The sequence below is a fragment of the Salmo salar genome, chromosome 25 (assembly GCF_965601325.2).
Source record: "Salmo salar chromosome 25, fSalSal1, whole genome shotgun sequence".
NCBI lineage: Eukaryota > Metazoa > Chordata > Actinopteri > Salmoniformes > Salmonidae > Salmo > Salmo salar.
This window is the reverse complement of record NC_138315.1, coordinates 20,877,930-20,891,050: the sequence shown is the minus strand read 5'-3', so window position 1 is coordinate 20,891,050 and position 13,121 is coordinate 20,877,930. Positions and strand designations below refer to the sequence as shown.

The window sequence follows — 13,121 nt, the reverse complement described above, 5'->3', positions numbered from 1 at the left end:
GCCAGAGGGCTCTGAAATGTTCTATCCCTAGTCCTGATGGGGAGGAAAGAGGAAGAGGGGGATTCGAAGTGATAGAGTGCGAGATGAGTGCCATCAGGAGGTCTCGTTTCCTACCACTCCATCCCTTCCGCTCTCCCACCCCTGCGGTCTTCCCTGACAGCGTCTGCTGAGTTGGTGTTCAGATGATGTGATTGCCTTTTACATAGCTTGACTGCTGCTCCTACCCTACCTGTAGCAGTGGTGGTGTGTGCAGCAGGTCTAGCACGGCAGGTGCTGTCCCTACACAGTAGCGTCGGGACAGGAACACACAGTAGACTCACATTAATGCTATGTTGAGCTGTCTGTTCCCATCTGGACAGATTACATCCAATTTGGGCTATCAGGCTTTTTTAGCTGGAGGGGTGAGTGTTTGAGGGTGACTCGCAAAACGGTGCAGTGGAGAACATCTCTGGATGACATATACAAAAAGGTCAAGTATCTGAAATAATCCAACAGCCTTCTGTGAACGAACACCCACACTTGACTTTGCTGATCGCTACTTTAAAGGAAAACTTTTGCTTACTATGACTGAGAAATGTGGTTGCCCCACCTAGCTATCTTAAGATGAATGCACTAACTGTAAGTCGCTCTGGATAAGAGTGTCTGCTAAATGACTATGTAAATGTAAAGGACATGGAGGAGAGGGGCCATGCAGCCCTGTGTTCTGAAGTAACCTTGTTTGGTGTTACAAATCATGTCACACGGTTACTGAAGGCCATTGATTGGTCAGTTTGGTTTCTGAAAACGTCTGAATTGCCAAACCAAAGAGTGACTGAGGGTTTCAGAGCGCATGTCATCTCTGCCAGTCGTGTGTAATAAACATGTCCCTGGGAGTCAAAACGGTGACATTGATGAGATCTGACAGGAAATTCAGCGTGTCTCTTTTCCTGTATTCGCTGTAGCAGGGGAGGGACAGTATGTAGTTTTGACCTATTCCCCGAGGAAAATGGTTTATAAATCTGCAGGACTAGGTTGATTTACATCTGCACTTTTACTTTTGAATTCGTTTGATGACATTGACTTGTATGTCAAAGAACTGTTCTGAATGTCATCATTCATCTCCATTGTTATGTTGAGTAGTTGTAGTATAACCTAATATAAAAAGGCCCACATGACCACAAACACTTCAGATTGTTTTAATGGGGCAGATTAATACGCAGAAATACGTGGGGGGGCTATTTCAAGCTCTGTGCTGCGCTCGGCTCACTGCCAAAATATTTAGCAAGGCTGCAGAGTTATGTAAAGTGGGGGGGGGGGGGGGGCGCAGCAGTTGAATCCCCCAAGGTCTCAGCTTGGAGTGTTCCGGGGTCCCTGTTCTAACTGTTAGTTCAAAGTCTCTGTTCTGTCTGCCTAGCTGTGCTGAGGGCTCTTTAACTTAGTGATATTTACTTTGCTCTGTTGCTATGGCCTGACTGTAAAGCTAGAGCACATTCCACCCAAGGCGAAGTACAGCCATTTGCATTAATTCATTTACCTCTTGAAGAGGTGTTTTGAACAGAAGAGGTGTTTTGAACACTGGTGTACCTGCCTGCTGGGAGGATGTGAGCTAATTCAGTAGGAAAGGTTACATGGTTCAGTTCACTAATGGATGGCCGCTAACGTTAGTCCGTCAGTCAGTGTCTGCCTCAACTACAGGCTTTGTTTGGTTGGTTTCCGCACTGCTATCCTCCTCCATATCAGTCTCTGTCTCTGTCCTCCCCACGTCCTTGGAGTTTCACATAACAGACCAACGTCATAATCTACCCCCCAGGTCATCTGCCCTCTGGCTTTCGTTAAGGACTGTGGAGACCCAGTAGGATGGATTATGACTCAAATAGCAGGTTACCAACCAGCCGTCTGATTGTGATATTCATCTACATTTACATACAAGCTTTCATGCAACGACGGACGGAGAGAGAGATCTGTAGTGCTAATTGTTTTTCCCTGAGGGTAAAGTAAGCTATTGAGTAGCAGGCCCGGGCTCTTTTAGATGACATGCTAGGAACTAAGTCTAGTACTAACTGTAAGTCTCTCTGGATAAGATTGTCTGCTAAATGACGAAAATGTCAATTGTAAGTCAGCCACACACATTTGTCCTAAAGTCGTCACCATTTTAAAGCATTGTGTCTGAGACTCTTCTGGCCTTTTCCAGCCCTGACCAAGCCTCATTCTGAGCTTATTCTCAAAGGAATGAATCCTATCTTGGGAAACGTGCATCTGTGAAACTGGAGCTTGATGGGTAAATAATGCGTTGATGTCTATGGGATGTCCCTGTGCAGATTGGAGGAGGGTTTACAGTTGCTTCTTTCACTTGCCTTGTCTCCTGATACCAGGGCTGTGTAGTCTTTTAGCGGACTCCACCCCCTTCTAACCTCATCAATTCCCAATCGAACCCAAATCCTGGACCACTAGTGAGAAGAGCAGAAAATAGGCTTTTGTTGGATGCGTTGGTTGTTGCTCTCAGAACTGTGCTGTGCTGTGCATGACCTGAGCTGGTGTGGTTTAATATAGCTGGCCCTGGAAAAGGAAAAGGGCAGGGGGCAAGCTGACCCAGGAGAGACAAACCGAGCCAAGGATATCAATCGCCTTGAGCTGCTCCTGCCACCTGTGCCGCTACGTACGCTGCCATGCCAACCTGGCTCCATTTCTCCAATCATCTAGCACACTGTCCCCAGACAGGCTCATGGGAATTAATTTGACTTTATTTCATATAAACTCTACACACATGCACAGAGTACACAGTCTCTCTCTCTCTCACTCACACACACACACACACACACACACACACACACCCTCATGGCAGACACACACACTCACTCTGGCCCAGGCTTTAACCTCCCAGTTCTGTAGGGGAGGTACTGCACTATAGTGTTCCATACCATTCAGAAGGATCAATTAGGCCCACCACACTGTGTATGAACCGGCTGGGGAAACAGAGGTGGTCACAGACAGACAGAGCAAAGATGGGCTGTTCACTGCGTTCCTCCAGACTCCCTGTAGACTGGGGCTATTTACAGCCTGGTGCTGGGTACAGAACAACGGGCCAGCAGAGCTAATTGAGGAATCCTGAGCCCTCCTGGGTTCCTCTCAGGCATCTTGTTGTTGGAGGCTGTTTACCCGGAGCCAGAGCTTTAGCAGTGCCCTCCGGATCTACCTCCATCTCCACAGTCTGGCAATGGGGACCGTATTGCCTGGCCGGACGGATGCTCTGCGGTAATGTTTTCATAGCTCTGGCTGTTGCCGTGCCCTCAGTGGTCGTATCATGTTTTGCTTGCCAGGAAGTGCGCAGGGTTTGTTGGTAACGTTTTCATCCCACTGTATCACTGGCATCAACCCCTGAAGCAGCTTACTGGATTATTATTGAATGTCTCGCTCAAAGTCATTTAAACTGATGAACCCACTGTATGAATATTGGCCTAAAGATTTTCAGAGCAGATGGAGGTAAGATGTTTGTAAAAATGTAAACAAGGATGTACAGTAGATCCAGAAAAGCTCACTGATGTTGTTTGTGTGTCTTGCTCTAGGAGGATTTCCGGAATAAGGTTCAAGATTACATCAAGCACTATGCAAGATGATGACTGCGTCAGCTGCGCCGGCTGCCTGCAACCCCCCCTTTCTTCGACTGCGCAGCTGAACCCCGCCCCCTAACGTCTCGTCAACCAACCAACCGCTGCACATTGCTGACACGCCCTGACTGCAATACGATGACGCTGAAAGAAAAAAAAGATTTACAAGAAAAATTGTTTTTTAAAAGTTTGAGGGATTATGCTTTAATTGCCCTGAGTGGCCTAGAGTAATCATGCTGCGTCACCGCAGGGATTGTCCAATGACGGGGCCTCTCTGTGTGTCTGAGCCAATAATAGTGAGCGCATGTGGCAGTGAGGACCCGGGATTTAACCAATCCACTTAGCTGTTATTTAAGAATTGACGAATCAAAGAGAGAGATTATCTGTTAGTGTTTCTCAGTTCTAGTGCCTGCCATGTCTGGTTGCAAAGGAAATGCACACGAGCGCACACACACACACAGAATCCCTTCACGCACATTGAAAAGCAAACACACTCAACTAGTTACTCACAACACACAGCACTTGGTTGTGCATGCACACCCACCCAGCCACACAGAAACACACACAGCTGGAAAAACAACATCTCTGTTATGTCACTCATTCAAGGCCTGCACTCCCCCGCCCACACCCACCTCATCAGACAGCATGTGAATGACAAGTGCCACCGACCCAGTCAGTCCCCATTCTAGTGTCCACTTCACTCAGCGTACGTCTGAAATGGCACCCCTGTATATTACCCTACTTTTGACAAGAGCCCTATAGGCCCTGGTCAGAAGTAGTGCACTACATAGGGAATAGGGTACCACTTCCTGTCTGTTCTGTTCACTCATCCACAGGGGGCACACAATTTACCGGTGCCCCAGACACACTGTAACACTGTCCAGATGAAGCTCCTAGGAAAAGACTCAAGCTGTACCACAGTACAAGTTCTACCACCACACCTGAACCTTGACCTTATCTCAGCTCCCCTGACCTCTGGGGAAGCCAAACGTAGAGGGCACTGTGCCTCTGAAAGTCTGTCTGTCTTGCTCCATCCCTCCATCCTGACATTTCTCCCTCCACTCTCTTAGGCCCCACCACACTCATGCATTCTCCTCTGCCCCCATGGAGGTAGGGGGAATACGAGGGCTCTCTTCTCTGCTAGGTTGTGTATGAGAGTCCTCTGTTGTGAGGCAAGTGAGGTGTCTAAAGGGAAGGGCCTGTGGTCTCCTCTGTATGCATGTCCTCATGTGTCTGAATGTCCCCCTCTATGTGTGTGTGTTTCTGAGAGATATGTATATCTTTGAGTGTGTGGGTTTGTTGCTTGGCTTTGCCTGGGCTGGCGTTGTGCCTGTATGTGTGCATATTGGAACGTTAGATTCAGTGTCATCACTGTATTAAAAAATTGTATTCACATGTTTGCATGAGGCAAAATGTATGTGATCAGGAGGTGGTGTATTTTACAGTAGGTATGTTAGAGGAGTGTGTGTGCGTGTGTGTGTGTGTGTGTGCGTGCGTGCGTGTTCAAATGGACAGGGGTTCATGTGACTTGTTTTTAGCATGCTCTGGTTCCTAGCCCCACACTCCTTATTTTACTGGTCCAGCTAGCCTAGTTCTCTGTGGGGCTCGGGAGGGTCTGTCTGTTCCTCAGTTTAAATCCTCCTTTTCTTTCTCAGATTGTATATCAATTTTTTAAGATATATTAAAGAGGATATAATAAGGAAAAACATGTACTTATTGTGTTTTTTCTTTCTTTCCACAGTCAATGTCCTTAACACACATTCATGGATTGTAATTGCTGGCAACAATGTTAATTGAACTGCAATGTTATAACTAGTGGTGCAACGGATCACAAAACTCACGGTTCGGATCACGGTTTCGAGTCGCAGAGCAGATCGTTTTTCAGATCAGCAAAAAAAATAAGGGAGACAAATAACTTTGCTTTCCATTTATTACTTAAATCAAGGAACTTTTCAATGTTTAAATAAAATCTTAAAATAAAATATTCAATACTCAATTGTTCAATTAAAGTGCAATATGAGGCATGATACCTTCTTCCTTTGAACAATAGTGAATTAAAAAATAGCCTGTGTCCACATCAAAAAAAAGAAAGCAGACCTGAGCTTAACTTAAAGATGAGGATGTCTACATTGTCTGGGGAAAGGGTAGACCTCTGCAGTCACTATGTCCCCTGCCGTGGAGAACACCCTCTCACTAGCAACTGTAGTGCCAGGTAGCATCTTGCCATCATGGCAATGTGAGGGTATTTACATTCATTGCTTATCCACTATGCCAGTGGATCACCATCCACTGGAATGCCGCTTGCTGCCTTGTAGGATGATGCCACCTCTTTGATGGTGTTGGCAAACGTCTTGCCTGTGTCCTTGCTCGCAAAGGTCTCCCTGAAAAGCTCCTTCATGGCCAAATGATTTAGTGGAGGAGATGCCTCTGATTCTGCTCCTGTCAGCGCTGTGGCTTGACCCTGCAGAAAAAATGACTTTATCTATTAAACTAACTCATTATATATTTTCATATTTCATACAACTATAATTGTGGCAATAACATTTAATAAAAGCCATTTATTATTCCAAATCAAAAATGAATGATTCTAATAGCAATAGCATAGACTGCAGTATATTTATCTAAGTAATTCACTTCTTTTTTTACGTCTTCAGTGGCCACAGTCTCAGTGGTGAGATCACTGTATGTCCTCCGGCGTAGGGCAGGGTCTAGGTGAGACAGGGACTTGAACAGACAGGGACTTGAACCTTGGATCCAGTGCAGTAGATCTATGAAGGTAGTTCTGTACATTAGGGGGGTATCTGGGGTTCAGGTCCTCTCTAATGGGAGCCTTGACATCTAGTGATGGTGCTGTCTTCCTCACTTGGGGCCATAGATTGTAGAATCCTTGTTTTCAGAGATAGGATCATGGACACAGACAGTGCAGTTTCAGTGCTCAATAGGCTTGTAACCGTTTTGAGGGGTTTGAGCATCTGGAGGACCTCTGCCGCTTTCACGTCATCAGACAAGGTGACGATGTCTATTTTTTTTCAAGGTCTTGTTTGTAAGTGCAGAGTATACAGCTGCCTGCTGCTCAAGATGGAACTCCACTTATGACATGTTGGAGAGCTATCTTGTTGTGACATGGTGTATGAGCTTGTGGGTCAGTAGCTGTAACATTTCTTTCTTGGTCTAAAGCACATGAGTGGCTGTTGTGCATCGGTGGCAAAAGGAAGCCAACTTCCTGATCCTCCCAAGGAGGCGGTCCATCTGGTTCACTGAGATTCCCCTTTGGGATGCTAAATTGATCACATGTGCAAAGCAAGCTATCTGTGGCCCCAGTCCAGCCTCTATCACTGCATTTACTTGGTTCTTGGCATTATCTGTGGTGGTTGGGATATTGCTATTGTGCCTCTTTAGCTTCCACTCTCCTAGCTGCTCCTAGCTGTACCTGCGCCAGATTTGTGCCTGTGTGACTCTCATAGAGGGGGTGTGTCTGTAGCACCGGACTTAGCATCTCCCACTCCTCTGGTTTAGTGAACAGTTACGTAGCTTTCCGTTGCCCTGGAGGTCCACTCCTCTGTGGTGTAGGGAACAGTCACATAGCTTTCCGTTGCCCTGGAGGTCCACTCCTCTGTGGTGTAGTGAGCAGTCACGGCCACATAGCTTTCCGTTGCCCTGGAGGTCCACCCGTCTGTGGTGAGGGCAACAGAGGATGCCTTGGATAAGTCATCGACAATTTTGATATTTTCCTGTTCATGAAGATCTGGCACGATCTTCATACTGAAGTGGGTGCGCGAGGGGATTTCGTAGCGTGGCTAAAGGACTTTCACCATATTTTTAAACCCTTTGTTTTCCTCAACAGAGTATGGCCTCATGTCTGCAGCGATAAACGTCCCAATAGATTTAGTGATGGCCTTAGTCCGGTCTGATTCTGCAGCAAAGGGCTGCTTAAATGCCGCGGTGAGAAGTTGTCCCTTGGCTGAGTTGGTTCCCGTCACTGACACACCAGGGTGATGACGCTTTAAATATGTATTTCCATGATCATACGGCTTTCTTGTGGCACAATGCCTACACACCGTAATGGTGTTGTCCACCACTCTTCTTCCATCATCATATTCGACAGGGAAGCAAAAATGCTCCTATACAAAATGCTCCCAATGCTCCCATAGACTTAAATGAAGCGGGAGGCTTTTCCAGTTCTTCAGCTCCTCCGCCAGCCATGGCTGTCACTGCTTTTTTTTCTTCTTAGATTTTTGCAACGCGAGAATCCAGGATTGATTCGTTGGAATTCAACATGCTCCGTTCACGTGAACAGTACACACAACTGCTTAAAAAATGATCAAATCAACCTTCAGGCTTCAGAGTAAAACACAGCACACATCTGTCTTGTCTTTATATTTTCACTGCAACTCTGCATCAAGATTTAGGGGATTATTACTTTAAAAAGTATAAGCAGCAGTAAAAGTGTTTCACACTATGATGGTTAAACTTTGCAATTGATCTGCCGAACCGTGGGGGGTGACCCGTACGGATCACGGACCAACTACAGTCCGTTACACCACTAGTTATAACTGTCCTGTGTACAACAACGTTAATGACATATTAAGCTAATTACTGATGTTGACACGTTAGTTCTCAGGGGTGTATTCACTACGAACCAAACGAAACAGGGAGGGACCTACCTGAATTTGTCCAATAGAAACTCTAGTTTTATTTGCAAAACATTTTAGACAAATGATTACACTCCAGGTCTCACACAGTGCTGTTTAGTGTTAACTAACTCTGTGCTGAAATGATGACCATAGCAGGTTAATCCAGGCTGTCAGATAGTGAGTCAGTCTCCTGAGAAAGAGGGCGTTCAGTGTCAGCAGCCTGGACCACCTCCCCTCACCTCTCTCTCACACACACTCCACTGGACCCCCTCACCTCTCTCACACACACACATACACACACACACTCCACTGGACCACCTCCCCTCACCTCTCTCTCTCACATACATACTCCACTGGACCACCTCCCCTCACCCCTCTCTCTCTCTCTCACATACAAACTCCACTGGACCACCTCCCCTCACCTCTCGCTCTCTCTCACACATACACTCCACTGGACCCCCTCACCCCTCTCTCTCTCACACACTCCACTGGACCCCCTCACCCCTCTCTCTCACACACACACTCCACTGGACCCCCTCACCCCTCTCTCTCACACACACATACACACTCCACTGGACCACCTCCCCTCACCTCTCGCTCTCTCTCACATACACACTCCACTGGACCACTTCCCCTCACCTCTCTCTCACATACACACTCCACTGTACCACTTCCCCTCACCTCTCTCTCTCTCACATACACACTCCACTGGACCACTTCCCCTCACCTCTCTCTCTCACATACACACTCCACTGGACCCCCTCACCTCTTTCTCTCATACACACATACACTCCACTGGACCACCTCATACACAGTTTTTCAGCCGACAGCTGTCAATCACTCACAACTTCTGCAGGTATGTGCAATCTCTCCTGCACCGTGAGAGAGCCTGGCTCGCAGAGAGACTGTAGACTGCAGTACCTATGGAGCCAGATGCCTGCAGTACCTATGGAGCCAGATGCCTGCAGTACCTATGGAGCCAGATGACTGCAGTACCTATGGAGCCAGATGCCTGCAGTACCTATGGAGCCAGATGACTGCAGTACCTATGGAGCCAGATGACTGCAGTACCTATGGAGCCAGATGCCTGCAGTACCTATGGAGCCAGATGACTGCAGTACCTATGGAGCCAGATGACTGCAGTACCTATGGAGCCAGATGCCTGCAGTACCTATGGAGCCAGATGACTGCAGTACCTATGGAGCCAGATGACTGCAGTACCTATGGAGCCAGATGCCTGCAGTACCTATGGAGCCAGATGCCTGCAGTACCTATGGAGCCAGATGCCTGCAGTACCTATGGAGCCAGATGCCTGCAGTACCTATGGAGCCAGATGCCTGCAGTACCTATGGAGCCAGATGCCTGCAGTACCTATGGAGCCAGATGCCTGCAGTACCTATGGAGCCAGATGCCTGCCAAAAGGTTGAACGTTTGGATCGTAAGAAAATCTAGACGTACATTCTTATGATCGTAAGAAAAGCCATGAAAATTAATCTGTGAACATACCAACATCATGTTACGATTATGATGACGTACAATAATACCTTTTAAGAGTTTTGCCAGTTTCACCTCACAAACAAACAAAAAACAGCCTGTGAGGAGTGCTACCCAAACAAGCAAAACACAGTATAATATAAACGGAAGTCAGGGAAACCGAAAAGAGGTATCCTGCACGTTTACATTTCACACATGGCTTTTCTTGCGATCCTAACAATTTACGTATGGATTTTCTTACGAACCTAACGATACGTACGTTCAACCTTTTGGCAGGTATCTGGCTCCATAAGTACCGCCCCACGCTCTCTTCTAAAAAGGGGGAGACGGCTGTGCTGCGGCAGGAGGCATGCAGGTACAGAGCAGTCAGGAAGAGGGCCATCTTGCTTGAGGCTGTGACACCCTGCTGTACTGTCTTTTACACTGGATCGAAGCTTCTTCCTTTCCCCATGAAAGATTTCTCTCATTGCTACTGCCTTTTTAACTAGTATACACCCAGAACTGTTCAGCCATACACTTTCGCTTCCTCTGCACGTAGCCTGTACCTTCTTTAGCACACTCTACAACCTTGAGGACAGTTTTCATTTAGGAAAAGTGCTGATTCCCCTCATTTTTCTGGCCCCTTTGTTCATGGCCGTCTGAAAGAGATGTTATCAATTTAGTGTAGAACAGGGACAAAATGTTTGTTTCCAAATCAGTTAGCCTTAACATGCACACACACTGGCAAAGATTTTCAGCATGCAGGCAGACACGAATACGTTTCTGGGTGACAGAGGGCTTTGCATTTGTTTCGTTCAAAAACATTTTTTTTTTTTTACATTGAACCAACGTTGAATTGACGTCAGTGCCCAGTGGGTAGTTGGTACTCCCACACACAGAGAGTGTCCTGAAAGACATTGTCAGGAGGATGCCTCTCAATGATGTATCAACCCACTTACTGTACAAGTTCTCATTGAAATAACCCATGTTCCATATTCATAGCACTGCCTTTGGACCCTTGAAAAGCGCTGATATAAATTCAATGTAGCATAAGTCTATTTCCATAATATACTTTGATATCAAAATATGAATCTCTAGTAAAGTAATAGGCATTACAAAGTAGAGTGGAGAGATTCTATTTTTTCTTCTGATTCCCCTAATAAATGTATTTGGTTTTAGCTTGTTCCAAATGCAGGCTCTTAGCACTGAGAATTAAAGGTCCAACGCAGCTGTTTTTATCTCAATATCAAGTCATTTCTGGGTAACAATTAAGTAACTTAATGTGATTGTTTTAAATTGTCAAAAAGAAACAAAATATATTTTGTTTTTGGCAGAGAGGTTTGGAACTCTGTCTTATTGTTCTATTAACTAATTTGCTGCCTGGTGATGTCACCAAGCAGGCCAAAACTCCATCCCACCAAAATAGGCTGACATTTCAAACAGCTCTTACACTAAAGGGACATTTTCATAATTTCACAGTGTTATTCCAACCTCGTAGTGTGGAAATGTATATAAAACGCAGGAAATAACGTTTTTGGCTGCACTGGGCCTTTAAAGAGGTGCTCAAAAATACACTGTTGTTGTTTATTGATTGTACCATTTTTCTTCGGTGGGTGTTAAATTGCTGTACAGCAACTGTGATGATAATGAAACTCCCATATTGAAACTCCATTGTGTTAAACTGGGAGAGCATGGTATCTGAACAGTCAGTCAGTTATGCCTATACCCATACAAACCCATCTCCCTCACTCACTCTCCTGTTTCTAAAAACAGTGCCCTGAAGAGTGTAGTATGATGAGTCATCAGTCAAATCTATGGGTGGCCATCATCAACCACCACATCCAAACCCAGCACTAAAGACCAACCACTGTCTGTCTGCAGTACAGTGCACAGTGTGTTATGTCACATTATCTGCTTTCAAAATAGATTTTCACCCATTTCACAAAGTGGAAGCCATTAAAACAACGATGCCCCCAATCACACTTGTGGGCACATACTTGACCTGGTCATCACTGACTCCACCGCCATCAAAAACATTAGGGTCTATGACCTCTGTGTCTGACCACAAGGTTCTCACACTGGACTTGATATTCTTTCCTCATCTAACCAAGTCCAAGCATCCCATGTGTTTCCGGAACTGGAAAAACAGACCCAGCCAGCCTGTCAGAGGACATCTTGAACCTGTCATCTACAGCTTTTTTTCGTCAGTGGATGAAACTGGAGTTTTACAACCAATCCCTGGGCAGTGCGCCTGACCTCCATGCCACCATAAAAATATGGGACGTTGCATTTGCTCGCTCAGCTCCCTGGTTTACTCCAGAGATGAGAAATATGAAATCTACTGGACGCATCCTAGAGCAGGCGTCTCAGAAACTCGTGCCTCACCATCCACAAACGTACCTTTCAAGAGCACCAACAGGCCTATTCCAAGGCCCTGAAAGAGGCGTGGTCGACATTCTACTCCAATCTCATCAGTAACAATCTGTGAAACTCAACAAACCTGTTTTCTGCCATAAACCATCTTTTACAAACCCAGTCCCAGTTGCCCATTGAGACAACGGAAGAGCAGTGTAACAGCTTCATTTGCTTTTTTAAAACAAAGGTCAGCAAAATAAGATCTTTCATCTCCAGCTCTACCACCCTTGACCCTCCACCAACGCCAACTCGGTCTCTCTCCTGCTTCCTTTGAAGTCACCCAGGGAGGTATTGAAAAAAACATCTCATAATTAAAATCTGTACCTTGGGTCCTATTCCAACAGCCCTGCTCAAATTATGCACCCCTGCACTCAGCCCTCTGATAATCCAGATTGTTAACCACTCCCTCCAATCTGGCAGTGTTCCACCTGCATTTAAGACCGCTGTCATCAGCTCCCTTCTGAAGAAGCCCACCCTAGATGCAGAAGTGCTGGCCAATACCCAACCTCCCCTTTCTCTCCAAGGTGTTGGAAAAAGTTGTTGCTGTACAGCTCTCAATCATAACATATTTGAGAAGTTCCAGTCAGGTTTCCAGCCGACCCAGGGAACTGAAACGGTCCTAACCAGGGTCATCAACTACCTGCTGATGCAGCCCCCCCCAGTCTCCTGATCCTCCTGGACTGTCAGGGCCAGCTCTGAGCTAGTTTCACTCCTACCTCTCAGACAGGACTGAGAATTTGTTGCTTGGTGGTCCCGGACCCAACGCGGTGTCCCACAAGGATCTGTTCTTGGACCCATCCAGTTCATCCTGTACATTCTCCCCCTCGGTCGTGTCAATCAACTGGCATGAAATATCATTCCACTGCTATGCTGATGACACCCAGCTGTATGTAAAAACTGCCCCAAGTTCCTCTGATGCATGTGCCCATCTGAACTCCTGCCTTGAGAAGATAAGGGCATGGATGAAGCGTAACTTCCTTCAACTGAACCTCAGCAAAACTGAGTCCCTACACCC

At 46.3% G+C, this 13,121-nt stretch overlaps 1 protein-coding gene across 2 annotated transcripts in view; it reads left to right on the top strand.

The window, feature by feature from the left end:
• The window catches only part of ube2f (ubiquitin-conjugating enzyme E2F (putative)), an 88,409-nt gene extending 83,117 nt beyond the window's left edge, over positions 1-5,292 (top strand). The window contains 1 exon segment of one of the 2 annotated variants that reach the window (NM_001173966.1): positions 3,543-5,292. In NM_001173966.1, coding sequence (NP_001167437.1) covers positions 3,543-3,593 — 51 coding nt within the window. In that variant the 3' untranslated portion in view covers positions 3,594-5,292. 2 annotated transcript variants of the gene reach the window in all.
• The last annotated feature ends 7,829 nt before the right edge of the window (positions 5,293-13,121 follow it).